We start from the raw sequence: 23,946 nt of genomic DNA on the forward strand, positions 1-23,946 counted from the left end.
CAATGGCAAAGCCACATATATCTATTTCTGAACAAAGGGGATCCCAGAGAAGCTTTTACGATCATTTGTGCCATGATTGCACAAGCAGTATGTAAATAATTTACATTATTGCAGCCGGTAATACTTTTTAGCAAAGAGGATGGTTGGGAGGTTTGTGGAATGATAAGGGTTAGGATAGCGCTGCGGAATCTGTTGGCGCTCTACAAATAACCGATAATAATAATAATGGGCATTCTGATTGCTCTGCTTCTTTTAAAAGTGTCCTCTTTGTTAACTTTTCTTGGTAAAAAAAATATATTTTTGCATCTTTAAAAATGCTGCTTAGAGTAGTAAGTGACATTATAAGCAACATATAGGATTCTGACCTACTAACAAAAAAAAGAAATAAACTTGCCTCACTACTCAAGTCTATGCACCCAATACAATAAATCAATTTTCGTCTGGGGGAAGCTTCTCATTACGTTGCAAGAACGTCATCACTAATACCCGACAGCTAAACCTATTCCTATCACGTGACTAACATCGACAGGACTAAGCATAGTGTAGGGGGTGTGCGGTCTCTTAGTTTCTTGGGCCCTTTGAGATCCCCCAATCTCTTGTGCCACACCGTTTTAGCACCCTTTTTTTAATGAAAGTGGCGGGTCTCCCGCGACATATATCCCTTTCTATACACGGACATGTGACTACAAGATCCCCCCCTGAAGCCTTGGATCCTTCCACCAGCCAGTGTTTACATTCGAAGATTATCTCACCTAGGGGGTGTCGCTTTTGTCTGCGCCCTACTCAATGCTTTTTCTGACCCACAGCTTGAAGTTTTTCATAAAATATGGTATAATAGTAATACATAATTTGTTAGGGTTTTGTATATGGTATAAACGAGCATTTTTTTATTTTTTATTATATTTCTATAATTCTTGCACCCCCTTTATAACACTCTGATGGTTTCGTCCAGCTATAGTCCAGTATTGCACTGGCGCCTTGTGTTCAGTGTTTGAGATAGGAGCCGGCGAGTAACGCGGCTGTGAGGCGGTAGGAGATGCTGTCGCTCTCCTTGAGTGTCTCACAGCAGTCCTGCCTGGAGCGAGAAACACAGTTGGAACAGGAAGCGGAGGAGGGATGAGAGGGCCGCGTGCGGGAGAGCTCTCAAAGCACAATCATGCAGAGCACTCCCGGGAGGAAGCGCCACCGTAGCCCACAGGCAGTAAATGGCACAAAACTGATGCACCATTATTTGGGCCCTCCCCGTTACAGTCTTCTATCTGAGATTGGACGCGGTAGCTACGGTGTAGTGTATGAAGCAATAGCTCGCAAAACTGGGGCACGAGTGGCTGTGAAAAAGATCCGCTGCGATGCGCCCGAAAACGTGGAACTTGCGCTGTCCGAGTTTTGGGCCCTCACAAGCCTCAGACGACGGCACCCTAACATAGTGCGGTTTGAGGAGTGTGTATTGCAGAAGAACGGCCTAGCGCAGAAGATGAGCCATGGGAACAAGAGTTCACATCTCTACCTTAGGCTCGTTGAGACCTCGCTCAAAGGTGAGAAGGTGCTGGGAAAGAAGCTAGGCATAGGGACAGAAAACGAAGGCAATATACTTCAGAGATAGCGAGGCCTAAACTGTGCTTTAGGCCTGGTGAATAGCCGTTAGCACAAGTGTACGAGATCTATACAATCTTCTTACAGAAGAACTAGGCCTTGGAAGTAGGAGACGTTGGGATAAACGTCTGTTAGATTTTGGCCTGGATGAAATATTTTTGTGTTGGGGGTGTGTGTTTATAAAGAGCTCTGTGTGATCCCTTAGTAATTATAAGCTGTTGTTGATAGTAGTCTTACCAGTGCATATGTTATATAGGATAACTTAGGGAGTCAAAATATGTCTCACTAAATAGTGCTTTGTAAATCTGGGGAGCCTGTAGTATGCTACTAACTCCTGGCTGTATGTCCCGGTTTGTTGTGGTGTGAGTACCCATGAGAATGTGTTGCTGTTGCGCTTAGAATACCTGTCCCTGTATTTCCAGTATTGTGGGTGTCTGTGTGTAGAATGTGTTAATTGCTTAGACCCTGAACATGAAGGAGTGGCATGACACTTATTTTGTGTGTGGCTCACAGATCTAAAGCAATGTATCACTCTGAATGTTTTGAGTGCAGAATTACTTTGGAGGTGTAGTGTGATCCTTTGTGAGTGAGCGTGTCAGTGTGTAGATTGTGAGCCTTGCATTTGTACTGTGTCCAGTGGGTAACTATTTATTAGTACAGAAGTTGACACACATTTAGTAAATTGTGTGTGGAAGGGAAGTGCTGGGGTATTATCACTGCTCAAAGGAAACAAATGTTTGACAACAACCCCACAAATTAACAGAAACTAAGACAAGAACACAGATGTAAGCCAAATCAATATATTTGAGGGTGTTTTTAATTTTATGTTTATTTGAGAATAATAGAGTTTAAAAGCAGTCATTATTTTGCTTATGAGATTTGTGGTTATAGTTTACTGAAAGGCAGGGGTCCCCCCCTAAAAATGATAGTAAAACTGTTGATGCAGCTCTTGAGTGTAATTGTAAATGTGTTCCAACCCATATTGGACAATAAACTTAAAAAGACACAAAGTAACAAGCACTCTGGAGAGTAAGTGAAAATAAAACTTACACTTTATAGAAACCATTAAAAGACAGGCAAACAGCATGGACAGGTTTTCACAATAAGACAAACGTTCTTTTAAACACAATATTTAAATGCAGGATAGGAATATTCAGTGTTTTGAAAGTGTAACTTAAATGCCCTTTTAGGTGTAAGGAAAAATGTCAGAAGCTTGCCTTTCACTTGGTAGTCTTTTAAATCCTGCTTTTAAATGCACACCAGAACATTTTAGATTATGCTTTTATTTTTGGTACTATGCCCCAGTTTTTGGTTCAACGCTTATCGGGAGGATCTGTTGCAGATAGATTTATTTTGTAATCCACAGATTGTCATTTGCTTGTTTGTCTGGCTCTTTACACATACTGCATGGAGAAGATTAAGGTTTCTAGCTTTAACACGTGCCTGTGGTTCCTGAGCTGGTTTTAATAATCTCTGGTAAGGTTATTTATTAAGTTGAGTGTACATCTATGGCTGCTTGGATCCTGAATGTGTGCCATTAAAGCACCAGTCAGTGCAGTAGATTTGCATAATCAAAAAATGCATGATAAAAATACAATGCAATTGGACTTAGTCTGAACTTAAAATGAGTAGAAGTGTTTTTTTTGTTTTTGCTGACAAATTTCATTTTATTTCTATTTCCACTCCTGTATCATGTGACAGCCATCAGTCAATCACAAATGCATATAGGTATATTCTGTGAATTCTTGCCCATGCTCAATAGTAGCTGGTGACTGAAAAAAGAGTAAATATAAGACTGCACATTTTGTTAATAGAAGTACATTGGAAAGTTCTTTTTTTAAAATGTCATCCTCTATTGAATCATGAAAGTTTAATTTTGACTTGTGTCCCTTCAATTTAATTTTGTTGGTCTAAAAAGAATATTTGCCGCCTTTTACCAGTATTTTTATTTATTGACATGTAGACCAGTAGTTTTTAGAGTAGTACCTTTTTTGAAGCAACTGCATAGTAGTATCAAACTTATTTAGAGACACATTAAGCTGGTGATATGACACTTTATAAATCTTGTTGCATTTATGTTTGTGGAGATGTCTACTTGTCAGCCTATACTGTTGCGGGGTTGTTGCTATGAGCCTCTAACCAATTGATATGCTTAAGTATTGGTTGTTTAAACATTTTGTCTTCGTGTCAGTAGTGATTAAAACAGCTTCATCTTATCTTTTGAACAGAAAATTAAACTCTAATTACTGTTTTTTTTTTTGTTTTTTTTTTTCCCATATACAAGCCTTGAGCTAAGCAGCTCTTAAGGATATCTTCCCTAAGATTGTGCTTCCTCCAAGCAAATATCGAAGTTCCCATTTTCTGTGATTAGCAGTCTACTGACTTCCAGTATTCTAATAGTTTTTTTGTTTTTCTTTTTCTTGCAGGGGAGCGTATTTTGGGATACTCTGAGGAAGCCTGTTATCTTTGGTTTGTTATGGAGTTCTGTGAGGGTGGTGATCTTAACCAGTATGTCCTGTCTAGGCGTCCAGATCCAGCCATAAACAAAAGCTTCATGTTGCAACTGACCAGTGCCATTGCCTTCCTGCATAAGAACCAAATTGTTCACCGTGACCTGAAGCCTGACAACATATTGATTACAGAACGATCTGGCTCTCCCATACTTAAAGTGGCAGATTTTGGTCTCAGCAAAGTGTGTGCTGGTGTAGCACCTCGTGGGAAGGATACTTCTACAGGCGCTGGCAATGAGAACAAGACAGTGAATGTTAACAAGTTTTGGCTGTCATCTGCATGTGGGTCGGATTTTTACATGGCACCCGAAGTGTGGGAAGGACATTACACAGCAAAAGCTGACATCTTTGCACTGGGCATTATCATCTGGGCCATGATCGAACGTATCACATTTGTTGACGCAGATACCAAGAAGGAGCTCTTAGGGACCTACATTAAACAGGGCAGTGAAATTGTACCTGTGGGGGAAGCGTTGCTAGAGAATCCAAAGATGGAACTTCACATCCCACAGAAACGTAGGACTTCCATGTCTGAGGGTATCCGAAGGCTGCTCAAAGACATGTTAGCTGCAAACCCACAGGATAGACCTGATGCTTTTGAGTTGGAGACACGTATGGACCAGGTTACATGTGCTGCTTGAGGATTTTGTGCTGGTGAGTTTCTAAGGGTGGTTGATAGCTCCTATGTTTTAAATAGATTGAGGTGCTAACCATTCAGTTGGTAAGTTGTTTTTGGTTTATTTAAAAAAAAAACACATCCATTTATACATGGATACCAAAGTGAAGCAATCCAGCATATTTCTGGACTAGACTTAAAGTGATTGTAAAGTTTAATGAATAAGTGCCTGGTAACTAGCCTTCAAAACAGGGGCATGTTTAGTCATTAAACTTTGCTTATTTTTTTTTATTTTTTTTTTAAATACTTACCTTTGCATTATGGTAAACATAATGCCGTTCCGCAGCTCCTGCTTTCTTTAGCAGATCGATGGCCAATCCAGGTTCTTTCAATCGTTGTCCCCCCTTTGGCGTTCAGCTGGTGGCGCATGCAACGATGGGAGGAAGCCGGATTAGCCATCGATCTGCTAAAGAATGCAGAAGCTGCGGTCGGAGGATCAGCGTTATGTTTACCATAACACAAAGGTACGTATTTAAAAAATTGGTGCCCCGGTCACAATTTTTAAGGCAACTCTGCTCTCGCGTGTAGGAGTACATGCACAGAACATTTATGTAGCCTAAAAAAATACTGTTCTTCCAGCATCTCTTGGAACCCATTGAGCAACTTGCCTGTGTCTGGGTTTGGCTTTCTCACCCACACATGGTATGCTATTACAGCTCCCCAAGCAGGAACTGAAGGGGGATTGCTAAGCATGGCTGTATAGCATATAGATGGAAATGGCAAGAGGCTGCTTTGGAGCATGTCAGAGGAGAGGACTGGAGCTTACTGTGCAAATGCAATCCCAGGGCATATTTTTTTACCAGGTGTCATGATTCCTTTGTACCTTATTTGTCAACTCATAAAAGGAACTGCTGTTTGGCACATGATTCTGGTATATGGTTAAAAGAATATAACACCCTTGAGATTGCAAAATAAAACATTACTTATACATAGAAAGAAAAAAAAATGCAATATAGTTCCATTATTTATTTTGCCTCCCCTTTCTGTAATTTAACTCTGAAAATTATGTTTATAATCTGAGGATTGGGTGAGCACATGGCAGTCTTTACAAGTTTTGCCCCTGCTATGTATCTGTCCCTAACTGGCTTCCATAGAAAAAAAAAGACAATGGCTCTATAAACCAGTCTTGATGAACTCCTGATGTATCTGTGGCAAAATAAATGCCCATGGAGTATGAGATGTGTTGGTTTTCTATATATTACGTGTGAGTGTATTCTTGGGTGGGGTGCTGTGAATGAGGCAAATTTAACTAAATTGAGTCTTACATTATTGCACTCGCACATTAAAGGGACCTGATACCAAAATGTTAAAGCACTTCAAAGTGATGCAGCATTGCTGTAATAAGCTAACTAGAAAATATCACCTGAACATCTCTATGTAAAAAAGGAAGATATTTTACGTGAAAGTTGACCATAGCGTTTTTGAAATGTTAGGGTTGACTGTTGAAACAAAGGACACTTTCATTCATGAAGTATAAGATACTTCATGCAGAAAGTGCCTTTATTCATTTCAACCGTTCTTAGCTGCTACAGCAGCCCACTGCAAAAAAAATATTTTGCTAAGAGGTGACTAAATTCATCCATATTAATTTGTTTCCTTTTTATTTTAGTTTTTTTCATGGTTAAATACTTAAATGCGTTGAAGAGCATGTTAACCCGATCCTCTTCTTCTCAGAGCCCCTGCTTAGCTAACAGAAGGCTTTAGCACGCTCGGCTCCCGGACCTGCACTAACGTTAGTACAGGTCCTGGGAACCAAGAGCGATAAGTCAGAGGTTGGCGCGGCAGGGGCCCCAAGAAGAAGAGGATCAGGTTAGCACGCTCTCAAGAGCGCGTTAAAGGGACAGTCAACCATAGAATTGTTATTGTTTTAAAAGATAGATAATCCCTTTTATTACTCATTTCCCAGTTTTGCATAACCAACACAGTTATATTAATGTACTTTTTACCTTTGTGATTACCTTGTATCTAGGAACCTTCTTCCAGCCCCCTGATCACATGACTGTGACTGTTTATTATCTATTGTCTTAAATTTAGCATTGTATTGTGCTAGATCTTAAATAACTTTCTGTGCCTGAACACAGTGTTCTCTATATAGCGCACGTGTACTTTCTGTCTCTTTGTGTTGAAAAGAGATTTAAAAAGCATGTGATAAGAGGCAGCCCTCAAAGGCTTAGAAATTAGCATATGAGCCTACCTATGTTTAGTTTAAACTAAGAATACCAAGAGAAAAAAGCAAATTTGATGATAAAAGTAAATTGGAAAGTCGATTAAAATTAAGTCTTTTCTGAATAATGAAAGTTTAATTTATACTTGACTGTCCCTTTTAAGATAAGTATTATGTAGTTACAGGTGAACTTTTCACCTGTAGCTTTGAAACATTTATTTAACAAAAATTCTATTTCCGTTTTAAACAAAATGGAAAGCGAATAGTGCAGGCAACGGATATTCGGGGAAACTACTTTTCCTCCAATATCTCAAATGAAAATTTTGTCCGAAACAACTTCTTTTTTTTTTTTGGCGTGTGTGTGTGTGTGTATATATACATACACACTGCTCTCACCAAGACTTTTTTATTGGGTGGATTGGCCAGCTAAAATTTTAGCCAATTTTAAGCTAAAATGAGCTAATATATTAAAAATGTTAAATTTGTATTGTACATAATGTCATCAAATAACATGTTAATTTATGCAACTAATTTGTGCTTTGTATGTCTGAAAATATTACACTACCCCCACCCGGCTACTTCATAATGCCACCCGGCCGTCAAAATTTTCTGTTTGTGTAAGTGGATGGCAAGTTATTAAAGGTTATAAGGCTTTTAATGATTAGCGGGTTTATGGGTAGGTACCATTGAAGTTAAAGGGGTATGTAGGACTGATGTAAGTGGACAAGATGTATGGCGGTATGTAAGGCAGTTGAGTTTTTGGAACTGGCAAGCTATGTTTGTAGGGTATGTGTGTGTGGATTGTTTTTAGCAATACCAAACCCTGTGAGTTACTTAAAGGGACAGTTCACCCAAAAACTTTCTCCCCTTTAAATTATTCCCAATGATCCTTTTTACCTGCTAGAGTGTATTAAATTGGTTGCAAGTAGCTCCTTTACTCATATTTCAGCATTTGAAATAGCTGATTTAGCTTGTGGTTTCCCAACCTATACGGAAAGTTTTGATACTGGCGTATACGCTATTGACAAGCCAAAGTAAACACAGCCAGCAGAAGAGATTACACCCTCAGTGGGGGGGCATGATAGTTAAGTAATACAATGATAATTTTCCATTGTTCTCTATGTATTGAGCTTTGGTATTCCAGACAAATATAAGATAAGGAAGCAAGTCTGTGTACATAAAAGTGATAACATAATGATATCTGATATTACCTGAAGCTCAACCCATTGTAATAGGCTGTGGTTTCAAAGCACAAAACCAGCTACTTCATATACACAAATAAACCCAAAAATGCAATTTCTCAAATATTTTATACTCTGCAGTTGGTATAACAAGTCATTTAAAATACATTTATGGAAAAACAATTTTACAGTGTACTGTCCCTTTAATCAGCTGATTTTATAACTGGCCTTGGCAGAGGAACTTAGTTAAGCACAGTGTTTTAAAGCTAGGGAAACCTATTTTATGGTATTAGGGCTGCACCCATTGCCATACACAAACTAAAACTTTACACTTCTTTTAGTATGTTGACATTAAAAAAAAAAAAAAAAAAAAAGTTGAAATATTCTCAGACTAATGATTGATTTGCATAAATCTAAATTATTTTATTTTCTTTTTTTTTTCTTTTTTTTTTTTTTCTTTATAAAAAATAAATAAATACCAATGTCCATAGAAACGCTAAGTAGAAATTCCAGTTCAAGGGTGGACTTCAGCATGAGTAAGTGAAACTGACACATTGGCAAATTCTGCACAACTTTGATATACTCTTTAATAATCTCAGAAATGTACTGTACTGCTAGAGGGCTGCAATGCGGCGTTCTAAGCAGTGTTTTTAATTTTTTAATGTAATTTGCCTTACGCTAGAAGGAATAAGTCACTGCTTGAGGAGTTTATGTACCTAATAAATGGGATTTTGTTGACTTGGTGCCAAAGTTAGGGTAATGGATTAAATGTATGTAGGTATATTTCCATTATGTAAGAGCACTCGCCAGGATTTGAAGCAGTTCGTTCCCATTTATGTGTAATGTTCTTGAAGGTGCAGTGTGGAAGAAGGCTAACATTGAAGGGGGTGCGGTAATACATTTGAAGTACAGCACTGGTTATCTGAAGCAGTTTTATCTTGTTTTTTTTTTTTCTGCTACTGATTCTTCATCTGTAGGCAGTCATGCTTTAATAAGTCTGCTTATATAACACATTGTGCCCTGTGGGGATGTGGGATGGATTCACTCTAAAGTTCAGTGAGCAGCTCTAATACCTCACAGCTGCTTCCTGAGAGCTGCCATCTCTGCACATTCCTCAGTGACCCCCGCCTTCCACTGTCCCCAAATCTCACGTGTCTGTTCCAGACCTTTCAGCAAGTACATCTCTTCGTGACTCGAATGGACACATCATGCTTTTGTGGTCTGTTGCTTGCTTTAGCGCCCCTTCACACTAATAGAGAGGGACACATAATCAGTTACTCTGCTTTCTCCTGTTGGTGGTGTCCTGCTTTTTATAGAAACATAGTACTTTAATATAGTACAATGTCACCTGGAGTCACGAGCCATGATGCTACTCCTTGTTCTTAACACAAAGTGGTCTTTCTTGCTTTCAAAAACATTTGTGATTTGATGTTCAACAACCAGTTGTGAAGACCTCTTTGTATATATGATTCTAATGAAATGGGTAGTTACTAAACGGGGACAGACGGAGAGTAGCTGTATGAATTGTTCTTTTAGGAAATGTGCTATATAATTATATTTGGGGGGCTTAACTATCATCTTTTTTCCCCCTGATCTTTTGGGGGCAGTTTACTTTCCTGATTTAAAGCCTCCACCATTGTGAATATAGTTTCCCCCTTATGCTCTGGCTTATTCTTGCACATGGTATGTTTCTACTTTCTCCCTGAGAACATGGTCTGCCCTAGGCATGTCACGTGGACTTCACTACATCATAGCAAAGACTGTTCACATATGCACCTAAAAACCTGCCAGCCTGATATGGTCCATGTGTGCCGAACTTGTCAGGCGCTTCAGATTAAAATTCATAGAGCACACTTTGTATAGTTATTTAGTATAATGGAGAGCAATTAGTTTGAGCGTGGTGCTACCTAATATCCTGCCGGTATTTGTCCTGTAAAGTAAGACTTGTACTTATTAAAATATCTGACTATTGTGGTTTGTTTTTTCTCGACTAACTTGGTGAATGTCACTTGTGTCCTTCTTTAAAAAATTTTTTTTTTCTTTTTCTCTTAGGTTTAAGATGAAGCCACCCGTTACCTCCCAAGCTGTGGACACGAGTGTACATCCTTAACACCACCCTGTGATTGACCTCTGCACTGGGATGTGAATGAGTAGACTGTTAATAAATGCTCTAACACCTCTAGAAGTTGGTTCTTGCGTCTTTCCACAGTCACTTTTGGATGCTGTGTAACCCACCAAGTGACCGCACTGATCCTCAATGTAATGACTGATGCGTTGCATAAAGATTAAATATATTGGCTCATGACATACCCCCTCCTTTTGATAGTGCCATATCATGCATAGCACCTGTGATATGAAATGTTCCTTATGGCACTCTTTTAACCTATATATATGGTAAAATGAATTTTAATAGAATTAATGAGCTTTAGAGAACTTCAGGTAGCCTTGAAGTGGTGGAGGGTAATGTAGGCATCCACATGGGTGATCTGAGCCCACCTGCATCACTCGACCTTCTCTCACTGTGACCCACCCCCTTCTCCCTTGGAGACTTGATCCTTTAATCTTATGCATGTCACTGCTCACTCTTAGTTCTCAGGGATGTCAGTCACAATCTTTCAGAGTTTGATGGGATGTCTTGTGTACATGTGTAATCTCCTTGTGCCTCTCCTGCAATATCACACCTTTCCTGGCTTCCTCTGCTTGGGCGGGCCTACAGATTTATTATATATGGTTTTCAAAGCCTCTACCGAAGTGCCTGTTAATAGATGGAGGGGAAGGATCCTGTCTAGAGGGAACTTGCACTGTCCTTTTAACTAAACCTTGTCTTGTGTTAAGTTGTGCCTTATTTAACCCCTTGCTCAGGCCCACCTGTTATATCCTTCACTTCTGGAGGGACTGTGATGCAGGCAGCTCATTGTGAGAAAAGCACAGTGTAAAGGGGACTAGAGGGTTCTGGTTGCTTCTTATTTTGTAAGATAATGCTTGTTATGTGATGACCTGGTCCACATTGCTATAGGGGTATTTCAGGTTAGGATGGGTAGAGATTTTTTTTATTTTTATTATATGTGGGGGCAGTCTCAACAAGGAAGATCCAAACCTAGTCTTCAGTGAAGACAACCTGTTTATCTTTGGACCTTCCTTTAGGTTGTGCCTGGCAAAAAAAAAAGTCCTAAGTGCACCCGCCAGTGGTTAGAAAGGAGACTTTAAAGGGACATTAATGTGTTCAGAAATGTTATCATGATAGTTAAAGCCCTATCTAAACAGTGCATATTTTTGCAGTGCTGATCCATGGGATATAGCTGGGGGGCTGAGTGTTTTACAGCAATACTGGATGATGGTGACTTCCTATAAAATATATATATTGCAATACATGTTATAATTTAGACCTGCTATACATATATATCTAGTTTTGTATCTTTAGTTTAAAGGGACATTTGCCACAAAATTTCATTCCCCATAGAAGGTTTAATTATGCACTTTTATTATTTATTTTTTACCCCAGCTTTTTCCTGTAATCTTTAAATCTAAAGATTTAGTGTCTCCCCACCCCATGAGAGAGGCTGGTGTGCATTGAGTGTAATTCTGAACCCTGACCCTTCTATGTGCTGCACAGTTGTTGGGTGTCTCTGGACTGAAAAATGCAGGAAATTGTGCTATCAAAATATTTTTTACAAATGTATGAATGTAGAATGTTTGCAATACAGTAATTTCTGGTGTATATTAAATGTTAAATGGTTTTTTTTTTGGTTTGTTTTTTGCCTGCGCGCCCCCCCCCCCCCTCTTAAAATGTAAAAATAAAAAAAAGTTGCTGCCTGGAATGTAGCTCTGAAAACTGCATTTCCCCACCCCACTTTAAGAAGATGTTGTAGGGCATAATATATCTTCTCACTGGTTAATAAACACAAACAAAAGGTAACTAAAGAACCTAAATGAAAGAAATGAATGTAGTGCTTTTGTTTGCCATTTCTGCGAGTGCTGCACACTTGTGATTCTGTGTATGGGGCAGTGCAACAGTCTAAAGTTTAGTGTAGTTGCTGCAAGAGTGGGGAACTTTAATGTCCTTTTAACACCTTTTCTTAGGTAGCTAATTAGTTTACTGTTCAAAAGTTTTTTTTTTTTTTTTTTTTTCATGATTCAGAGTGTAAAATTTAATTTATTTTTTTTACCAATTTTACTTATCACATTTTTACTTTTTGTTCTCTTTGGATCCTTTTTGTTGAAAAGCAGGCTGGGAGGCTCAGGAGTGTGCATGTTTCTTGAGGGCTATATGGCAGCAGTTTAAGAATAATTTGAATGTTATACATTTGCAAGAGCACTAGGTGGCAGCACTTTTCCTGTCATGTAGTGCTCAAGAGATGTGCAAACTACCTACCCAGGTATGCTATTAAAGAAAGGATACTATGAGAACAAATACATTTTTCATAATAGAAGTACATTGGGGTAATAAAATTCCCCCTACATTACACAAGAAAACATTTTGAGTTTCATGTCTTTTTAATAATGCTGATTCTTGCTCCGTGCTTTTTTCCTATGTTGGTCACTTTGTATTGCTTTCTAGCACTGATTAGATTTGTTTCACCCCGGCTTACTGGTGTCTGAAAGTGCCAGGAACAATCTCATTTTCATGCGGCTCAGTGAAAGGAAATGTAACAACTTCATCTGTGTTCAAGAAGAGATTTCAATTCATCCTTGGCCCCTAATATTGTACGAAAACATGCTGCTGCTTGTCTTTTGGTTCCCTGGTTGGAGAGCTGTGTAATATTGGGGTCACTATATAAGTTATTTGGAGCAGTCTAGCCTAGTGGGTGCTGTTTAGTGTTCTCTTTATTCCTCTAATGGTTGTGATCTGTTGCTGGACCACTTCACTCAAATGTGGTGCTTGTCCAGTTTTGTGTACATTTGTCTTAAGTTAACTGGTGCATTTATTTATTGTTTCCCGACTGGTAAGGGAGTCACTTTTATCTACCTTTCCAGACTGAGAAGTGCTGTTATGACTCCTTAATGGGGACCGTTAACAAATTGGGATTGTAATACAAACTGTTCAGTTATGTGTAATACAACAGCTTTGAAATATACTTTGGAAAATGTGTTTTTGAGTTCTATGATCTCAAAGTGCATGTGGCAGGCTTCACAAGTCTAACCCTGTCACATATCTGTCCTTCAGTGGCATTTGCAATGACTGGATAAGATCTACAAAACAAAACTAGCTGTCTCTTCTCCAAATAAAGGCAAGTAATAAGTAGATGCCTGATGCTGTTGATAAACCATTGCATCAAGCAAGGTGTTAATACATTCCAAACTTTCACTCTTACCTGCTTAAAAAAAAAAAAAAATCTAAATACAAGTTGCAAAGTGTCAAGTCTGCTGCTGGCAGCACTCCCAAAATACTGTCTCTTTGGAAGACCCTGTACTGCGGCCTAATCCCACTGGATAGAACAACCCTAAGGCATGTTGGAGGAATATACATATATATTGGCATCAGTTACAGCCCATGATAAGGCTGCCACTCACCCATTTTCCTTCTACTCTGCATTCATGGTGTGCTGGGCTGTGGAATGTCACTGTTATGTCTGGGATGTATGCAGGAGTGCTCTTACAGTAAATTGCTGTACTGGTCACTGCCATTTTTTTATGGGGGATGGGCTGTGATCATGTAGGCAGCTGGTGAAAGCTTCCAATGGTGTTTTTTTATTTTATTATTATTTAGGGACAGTAAATCTTACCCCCCCCCCCCCTCCCTCTGTATTGCCAATGAACCTACTGGAGTGTATTTGTGTTGTTCATGAATAACTTCTTTACCTTTATTTTGTCATTTGCAATGGCTTCTGATTCAGAGCATACCATTTTTAAAGACTTCCCAATTTATTTTTAAATTGAAATGGCTTCTGATTCAGAGCATACCATTTTTAAAAAGACTTCCCAATTTATTAAATTGTTTACAATCTTTTTATATGCACACTTTGAGGCACTAACTCTTAAAGGGACACTCAGGTTAAATTAAATTTTCATGATTCAGATACAGCATGTAATTTTAAAAACTTTCCAATTTACTTCCATTAAAAAAAAATGTGCACAGTCTTTTATATTTACACTTTTTAAGTCACCAGATCCTACTGAGCATGTGCAAGAATTCACAGACTATACGTATATGCATTTGTGATTGGCTGATTGCTATCACATGGTACAAGGGGATTGGAAATATACATAACTGAAATTTGTTATAAAAAAATCTACTCATTTGAAGTTCAGACTGCATTGTGCTATTGCATTGTCTTGTTATCTTGCATTTGTTGATTATGCAAATCTAATGTGTTGATTGGTCCTTTAATAATCATGTTCAAGAGTTCAGTGTATACGTATGAGTCTGTTTTAGTGATTTACATGCTGTAACATGATACAGGGCCAGACATATGCAAGAAATTTAAAATTTGTCAAAACTCTCAATTTAAAATTCAGAGTAAATGCTATTGCATTACCTTTTTACTATGCATTTGTTAATTTATGCAATTCTGCTATTTTTAATGATAGAATAGCTAAGGTGCTGAAGAAACCACACTCTTCAGCAATTTAATATACAAAAATAAACATAAATGCCCACATTCCCATACATGTTAAGGAACATACTACAAAAATAAATGGTTTTCCCTTAAAGGGGTAGTCAAGTTAAAAGAAAAAACTTTCATGATTTAAAGAGGGCATGCTATTTTAAACACCTTTCCAATTTTCTTTTATTACCAATTTTGCTTTGTTCTCTTGGTATTCTTAGTTGAAAGCTAAACCTCGGATGTTCATAAGATAATTTCTTAGACCTTGAAGGCCGCCTCTAATCTTAAAGCATTTTGACAGTTGTTCGCCACTAGAGGGCGTTAGTTCATGTGTTTCATATAGATAACATTAAAGGGACAGTCTAGGCCAAAATAAACTTTCATGATTCAGATAGCGCATGTCATTTTAAACAATTTTCCAATTTACTTTTATCACCAATTTTGCTTTGTTCTCTTGGTGTTCTTAGTTGAAAGCTTAACCTAGGAGGAGGTTCATATGCTAATTTCTTAGACCTTGAAGGCCACCTCCTTTTCAGAATGCATTTTAACAGTTTTTCACCACTAGAGGGTGTTAGTTCACGTATTTCATATAGATAACTTCACGTGCATGAGCACAGTGTTATCTGGGAGCAAGCACTGATTGGCTAAACTGCAAGTCTGTCAAAAGAACTGAAATAAAGGGGCAGTTTGCAGAGGCTTAGATACAAGATAATCACAGAGGTTAAAAGTATATTATAACTGTGTTGGTCATGCAAACCTGGGGAATGTGTAATAAAGGGATTATCTATCATTTGAAACAATAACAATTCTGGTGTAGACTGTCCCTTTAAGCTCAGGCATGTGAAGCTCCTGGGAGTGAGCACTGATTGGCTAAAAATGCAAGTCTGTCAAAAGAACTCAAATAAGGGAGCAGTTTGCAGAGGCATAGATACAAGGTAATTACAGAGGTAAAAAGTATATTAATATAACTGTTGGTTATGCAAAACTGGGGAATAGGTAATTAAAGGATTAAATATCTTTTTAAACAAAAATTCTGGTGTTGACTGTCCCTTTTAATGTGTTCCCAATTACTTGTTTATACTAGCTGCAGAATAGAAAATGTATGGAATAACTATTTTGATTTATGCCTCAATTCATTGTTCTCAAGAACATGCCTATATAAATGGGCTTAGTCTGCAGATATAGCAAACCGCCTAATCCTTTCTGTCTAAGGCGTCCTTATTTTATCTGCCTGCACACAATAGCCAATACCTATAGAAATTCTAAAGGAAAATGTTATTACGTTCACAACCCCACTGGGAACTTGCTTGCTCTTGTTTACATAGCTTTTCTGTAGAGGATACTGGCATATTAATATTTTCAGTATAGCTGGTGGTTTAAGCAGGCAAAAGTAGTTATATTAAATATCAATAAAGGTAAATTTAGCTATTTTCTAACTTTTTTTTTTTTTTTTTATTAAGGAAACTTGTTGCAACTACTTTTTGATAACACCACATTGAATACACTTTGCTTTACAAAGAGCTCTATAGTTTACTTACAGGAGTCCATAATGTAAAGTGTCAAGGAAACCCAAAAGAACAAGAGGAGCAAAGGCAAACAGTGGGTCATAGTCTCTTGGAAGGTTCATTTTTCTTCCTTTTTGGCAAGTAAGAAGCTCTTTTCACTATATATTTATTGATATGTGCATTGGATAGCAAGACATTAATGTGGGCTTATATCATTCAGAAGGGCAAAGGAAGATAAAAGGAACGTATAGGGATAAAGGGAAGGGTGAGTGAGCTATTTATAAACACATTGATGCACTCCAGTGTGTAATATAGACCATTTGGAGCACATTAATGCAGAGACAAATTTTACAGTAGAATTGTCCCTTTAAACTTGGCACCTGGCATACCAAGTCATTGGAAAAACTAATTTACTGTTCCCTTCTCCCATTTTAAAAATAAACCACATAAAACTATAGTCTCTATAGGGACATGAAACCTAAACTTTCTCTTTAATCATTCAGAAAGAGCATACCATTTTGTAAACTGTCTATCTTCTATTTCATTTGCTTCATTCTCTTAGTATCCTTTTTTTGAATTTGTAACAATGCAGTACTGAGAGGTAGCTGAGAACATTAGTGCAGTGAACAATCAGAAGCAAGCTGTCAGCAGTGCATTGCTACTGTTGAGCCTACCTAGGTATGCATTTGAAAAAAGGAAGTTGCGTGCTTTGTTTTATTGATATCCCTTGTTGGTTAGCATACTTTGGTAGGCTCAGCGGTAATTCACTCCTGGGAACTAGTTGCTGATTGGTGGCTGCACATGAATGCCTCGTCATTGGTTCACCATGTACTCGGCTAGCAAATTTATTTTGCAAATTCAAGTTACCCTTTTCATCCTGGAGCATATTTAGCATGCAGGTTTAATGCACTGTTTCTCTTAGATTTTCTGAGATCCATCCTTTTTTTTTTTTTTTTTTCCTGAATACCCATAACAGCATTGTGAGTCTTTAATTAGTGCTTATTTTGTGGATTATTTTCTCCTCCCCCCCACCCTGCCTTGAAATGAGCTCTGGACACTCAATTTCACTTTGACACCCTCATCAGAGAGCTGCTGTTTGATACCTGCATATCCTCTTTGTTTTGCACATATGCTGGTGACAGGACCTTTTTAATATACTTTGTTTTTATTGTGACCTGTTTGCATTTATGGTGTTTTATGTATTTGTTTTTGTTGGACTCCTAAGTAATTCCTGATGCGTGTGTCTGTGATGTAAATGATTTGTGAGTAAATAAAATAAAATTTAAAAAAAGTGTTTGCTTTATTACCCCCCCCCCCCCATCTCACAGTGTTTTTGCATCTTGTTTACTTTTATGGGGCTGGGCTATAGTGGGGATACCAACGCCACCAAAGATATGACAGGTGATGGTCTTTTGATAGAATTACTTCTAACAGTATGTGACACATGGAGAATGCCTTTCTTCTGGTCGACTGCACCCAAATGGGACCTGTCAGGTAACATGAGTGCAATACATGTAATGCCTCTCAGATATTTAACACCTGTACAGCACGTCTTGTGCATTCTCACGTGGCTTGAAAGGTTTGCAAAAATTATATAATTTTCTGTATCAAACCATTTGTTAAAGCTACAGTGTATATAGTTCGGTTTTGTACTGCAAGCCAATAATGGCTTTGATGTACTGTGTGCAGTCAGCTGAAACACTTGAACCTTAAAGGCATATGAAACCCAAAATGTGTTTTTGATTCAGAGCTTGCAAGTTTAAACCACTTTCTAAAAAAAGAAAATGATTAACCTGTTAAAACACAAACAATAATAAATCAAACAAAAAAAACAACAATGTGTTAGTGCAAAAAGGATATATCCAAAAAAGTCAATTGGAGACTAAATCCCAACTCTAAATGTGTATGTGATCCCAGGGATTACTTATCAGTGGAAATGAATGCTGCAGTTGAACTCCAAGGGTTAATAAAACATCAATAGTGAAGTCCTGTGAGACTACAGGGTTAATTCACATGTAAGTTGTATACTCACATACTGCAGAGCTTCACATCAAGCTCTAGATATAAAAGCAATGGGATACATCAGCAGGAGCAGATAGAAGTGAACTCGGATAAATGTGTTAAAATCACAGAGGTTTACAGAGAACAACCACAGCTGGAACATCTGTATATTACAGAGACTGTATATTGTAAACAATGTCTATGATTGCGGTTCAGAAGGTTGGTCTCCGCCCACAATGTGACATCACACACTCAAATCCAACGATCGTTTCACCAAATAGTCGCTTGGCTATTTCCTTGAAACGATCATTGGATTTGAGCGTGTGATGTCACGTTGTGGGCGGAGACCAACCTTCTGAATGCTACTGCACACCCTAATACATTTTCTATAACACACTGATGGAGAGGGAGCTGCCACTAAGTGTGTTACCTTTACTCAACATGACACGGTACTCTAATCGATTTGGGACATAAAAAAAAAATTTTTTCCAGTACTCTACAAAGCAGCATTAAAAAAAAATGTTTTTATATTTTATTTATATACACCGATATATAGTAAGAAAAACACAAGATAACTTTGCCACTCAGAAACAATGTGAAAGTTTTATATAAAATGTTCAGTTATGTGTAAGGAAAGAATAAAGATTTTTGCAAAGTTATTTCATAAGATATGGTGAGTCCATGGCTTGGGTAATTACTGTTGGGAATATATCTCCTGGCAAAGAGCACCACAGTTAAACTGCTAAGTATCACTCCCTTACTCACAACCCCCAGTCATTCTCTTTGCCTTCGGTGCATGGAGGAGGGGAAGTTTAGGTGTCTGAAGAAAAAATTTGGATATCATCTACAAGCAAGTTTTGGGGTATAGCTGTATTCCATGTCATTCCTTTCAGTCGGGTAGTGGTGGCTTTAAAGCAGTTAGGAACTTGTAAAGAGGTACTTATTGTGTTTTCCTAACAATTGCCCATATTTAGAAAGCCAGAGTTGGCTACTCTGTTCTTTCTTTTTCAAAGGTGTCTGTGAAGAAGTATGTCTTCTCATTCCTTGTAACTGTCTACATGCCAGACAGCGGAGCAGGTAAGTGCTTTTTCTTCCAGTTGGGGAGACCATGCACTTAACAAATTAAGACACTGCTTTTATATTGGGACATAGATAATCCTGTTGTATGGGTTACACTGGGGCATGAAGCAGACACTGTAGCATGTGTGAGACTAACATTTAAACTCTTTTAAAAAGAAAGGGTAAAATGTTTTTATTAGGCTTTATTTTCTGACACATATTTACTTGAGAAAACAATACAAGTTTAAAGTGAAAGTAAGGCTGAATTTTCAATTACAGCAATTTATTTCCCCTTTGCTTTAAGATATAGCGATGCAACATTTTAAACTGTCCGGTTTAAAAAACCCTGGATATTTCTGGTACTCAGTGTACCAGGAAGTGGTGCCTCTCTGTGTCGCAGCACTAATTTGAGCTCGGCAGTTGTGGTCACATGGCCAGCTTTACTTCATAACGTTTCTGAGAAAAAAGTTGTTTTTCTCCATTTCTGGATGATCCGGTCTTGGTAGCGGTAAGGCACCTCAGTAATTAAGGTGTGAGGTTGCCTGCAGGGTATTTTAGAAGATTATTTGATGTTTATTAAATGTTTTTCTTAACTTTTCTCACATAATTTTAGCTGGGGATCGATTCTAATTTGGGATAAAATTTAAAGTGTATTTTTTCTTGGCTTATTTTAATTGAATATTAAAATCTTTTAAACTTATCTGTACAAGTTTATTTACTGTTTCACAACATGTTTAATATGGAGCACGAGCCTGCTTTCATGAATTCATGCTTATTGTTTAGATGCACAAATTGCAGCTCCTATGCAATTTTGTTCTTCATGTGTCAAGAAAACCTTGCAAAACAAAGGTAACATTATTGAGCCTAATGTCTCTGAGGATGATGCCTTTGAAATAATACCTCCGCTTTATCCTGCTATGTCCCAAGCCTCAATGGCGTCGCATGCAGTGCCCTGCGATTCCTCTGTAAATCCTAGTGGAGTTTATTTAAAAGTAGAAATTGCTGCCTAGGTATCTTCAGTGGTATCTGCGGCATTAGCTGCCATTCCCAGATTATAGTGAAAACGTAAGAGGAAATCTAGAAATTCAGAAAGTACGGTGCCTGTCCTCGGTTCTGCTTCCCAAGTTGCCCTTTTTCATAAGTCTGATGAGGAAGATACATCGGGACTTTCTTAAAGTGAAATCTCAGATTCTGACAGTATAATTCCTTCTTCTGAGTCTGAGGTGGCATCCTTCAGATTTAAGCTTGAACATTGTGTTTTGTTAAAGGAGGTTTTAGCTACTTTAGATGACTCCTCTGATACCCCTGTCGTTGACATTCCTAAGAAATCTAGTAAACTTTATAGTTTCTTTGATGATCCTTCCACTTTGGAGGTTTTTTTCCTGTGCCCGACCATGCTAGGGAGATTATCTCACAGGAATGAGAGAAACCAGGGGTGTCTTTTTTTCCCGTCTCCCATTTTTAAGAAAATGTTTACTGTCGAGGACTCCATTAAAGACCCTTGGTATACTGTATTCAAAGTTTGAAGGGGCCATTTCCACTCTGGCTAAGAGAACCACTATTTCTATTGAGGATAGCTGCTCTTTTAAGGATACGATTGACAAGAAGCAGGAGGCCTATTTGAAAAAGATTAATGTTCATCAAGGTCTCCAATGGCAACCTGCAGTGTGTATTGCCACCGTGACTAGTGCGGCATCTTATTGCTTCAACGCCTTGTCTGATTCTCTTCAAATAGAGAATTCCTTGGATGAAATTCAAGATGGGATTAAAGCTCTTAAGTTGGCCAATTCCTTTATTGCAGATGCCATTTTACAGGTTGTTAGACTAAGAGCTAAAACTTCTAGTTTGACTGTCATAGCCCGCAGGGCGTTATGGTTGAAATCCTGGTCTGCGGACGTTTCCTCTAAAGTCAAGCTTCTGGCAATTTACTTACAAGGACAAAACCTTGTTTGGACCTGGTTTGGCAGAAATTATCTCTGATCCCCCAGGCAGAACCCTGTGCTATCTCATCGCAGAATCTGTAGTGTGTCTGCAGAAAGACCGGATGTGACAGTAAAAAGAAAAAATTGCCTGCACTTTTAATTTTTACCTGCATGTGTCACTGTTCCATTCTATCTCGGTGTAAATATTTACTACGTTCCTCTGTTTTAAATTTCTTCTCTCTTCCTGAACTCAAGTGCGGTACAGGGTAACAGATTGCAGAAAAGGTAAGTCGGGGCTTAAAGAGTCATTATACACCCAAGTTTTCTGTGTGCTAAAGTTTTTAATCTATCATGTTATACATGTTAGTGAATTGGTAAACTTATTGGAAGTGTGTATATATTTTTTTAATAATAAATATGCCGTTTTTCATATTGCTCTCACAACCCAAGCTGCTTGCTTAGAGACGACCCTCAACCCTGACTTCCCACTCCCTTCTCTGTCTGCGCACCTTCATGCCTGTCATTGACATTCATTGCTATATTATCTAAAGCACTGAATAATATGAAAGCAGTCCAGTCTGTCCAGAGTTGTAAAATCTTGGTACCGGCCGGTGTATGCAGGGAGTTGGCACTACATTTCCTGTCTGAGCACCACGCTACAGTGTAGTAGCATTCAGCTGCGGTGTTTTGCCTCAATTTGGATAATTTTCCTGCTACAAGTTTACTGTGGATCGCTAGCTGGACCTGAAGCAACTCTACTTGTTTCATTAGATGAAGACTGCTTATGTATGTAACCCAAGAGTCCATCCGCCATTCCATTTAATCTGCAGTCTCTTGATGCCAGACAGAACACTGTGTGTGGAGCAGCGCCATATAAAAAAGACCGGCGATGTGTGTTCTACGCAGCAGCTGCTTATGTCATAAACTCAGATTAGATGAAGACTATATCGTGGGCTTCTTGACACGCTACAGTGTAGCAGCGTTCAATTGCGATGTGTTTCCTCAATTTGAATTATTTGCCTGCCCACAAAAATTTACTGTGGATCGCTAGGCGGACCTGAAGCAACACTACTTGTTTCACTAGATGAAGACACTGCTTCACATTCCGTGGGCTCCTTGCACAGACCTGCCCCTGCATCAGAACACAGCATGGTGACTCGCAAGATATTATATACCAGAGACCAGGTAATGTACAGCATAACAATTTCTGAACTGGTATCCCATTGCTGTGCACTGATGCAGGGGCAGGTCTGTGCAAGGAGCAAAGGTTGCACTGTTTGGACCTATATTTTTCTGTCCATTGCTGTCTTTTCTAATGACTATATGTTGCTGGAGTGCAGTGTGGATTTGCATATGGCTTATGATTGGAGAGTCGGTGTGCTAGCCTCAAGCACAGCTCAGCCCTTTTCTGGGAGTGCCAGCACCATCCAGAATATTTCAGGAGCAAGAAATAAAAAAGTAAAATGTACTAAATGCATTGTTTTTCAAAATTCCTATACATATCTCATTTAGTTAGTTAGGGAATTTATTACTGGTATATTGATCCATGATTTTAGTGTACACTGGCCCTTTAAAAAAATATTCTAGGACTCTAGGAGCTAACCAATATACTTAGGAGCCAGATTTAGTTCTTTAATAAATGTGTGTTAATATGTATATGTGTGTGTGAGTGTGTGTATGTATACATGTGTGAGAAGGTGTGTGTGTGTGTTAATATACGTCTGTGTGTGTGTATATATATATATATATATATATATATATATATATATATATATATAGTGTGTGTGTATACGTGTATGTGTTAATATTTGTGTGTGTGTGTATATATATATGTATGTATATATATATATATATATTTCTTTCATGTAATTAGCAAGAGTCCATGAGCTAGTGACGTATGGGATATACATTCCTACCAGGAGGGGCAAAGTTTCCCAAACCTCAAAATGCCTATAAATACACCCCTCACCACACCCACAAATCAGTTTTACAAACTTTGCCTCCGATGGAGGTGGTGAAGTAAGTTTGTGCTAGATTCTACGTTGATATGCGCTCCGCAGCAGGTTGGAGCCCAGTTTTCCTCTCAGCGTGCAGTGAATGTCAGAGGGATGTGAGGAGAGTATTGCCTATTTTGAATGCAGTGATCTCCTTCTACGGGGTCTATTTCATAGGTTCTCTGTTATCGGTCGTAGAGATTCATCTCTTACCTCCCTTTTCAGATCGACGATATACTCTTATATATATACCATTACCTCTGCTGATTTTCGTTTCAGTACTGGTTTGGCTTTCTACAAACATGTAGATGAGTGTCCTGGGGTAAGTAAGTCTTATTTTCTGTGACACTCTAAGCTATGGTTGGGCACTTTGTTTATAAAGTTCTAAATATATGTATTCAAACATTTATTTGCCTTGTCTCAGGATGTTCAACATTCCTTATTTTCAGACAGTCAGTTTCATATTTGGGATAATGCACTTGAATCAATTATTTTTTCTTACCTTAAAAAATTTGACTTTTTCCCTGTGGGCTGTTAGGCTCGCGGGGGCTGTAAATGCTTCATTTTATTGCGTCATTCTTGGCGCAGACTTTTTTGGCGCAAAAAATCTTTTCTGTGTCCGGCGTCATACGTGTCGCCGGAAGTTGCGTCATTTTTGACGTTCTTTTGCGCCAAAAATGTCGGCGTTCCGGATGTGGCGTCATATTTGGCGCCAAAAAGCATTTAGGCGCCAAATAATGTGGGCGTCTTATTTGGCGCCAAATAATATGGGCGTCGCTTTTGTCTCCACATTATT

At 38.4% G+C, this 23,946-nt stretch overlaps 1 protein-coding gene across 1 annotated transcript; it reads left to right on the top strand.

The window, feature by feature from the left end:
* Positions 1–949: 949 nt before the first annotated feature.
* Positions 950–17,465, top strand: STK35 (serine/threonine kinase 35). The gene is made up of 3 exons (XM_053700874.1): positions 950–1,535; positions 4,020–4,757; positions 10,177–17,465. Exons 1-2 carry the CDS (start codon positions 1,157–1,159, stop codon positions 4,742–4,744), a joined length of 1,104 nt encoding a protein of 367 aa, XP_053556849.1. The 5' UTR covers positions 950–1,156; the 3' UTR covers positions 4,745–4,757; positions 10,177–17,465.
* Positions 17,466–23,946: the final 6,481 nt, after the last annotated feature.

The sequence above is a fragment of the Bombina bombina genome, chromosome 1 (assembly GCF_027579735.1).
Source record: "Bombina bombina isolate aBomBom1 chromosome 1, aBomBom1.pri, whole genome shotgun sequence".
NCBI classification, from domain to species: domain Eukaryota; kingdom Metazoa; phylum Chordata; class Amphibia; order Anura; family Bombinatoridae; genus Bombina; species Bombina bombina.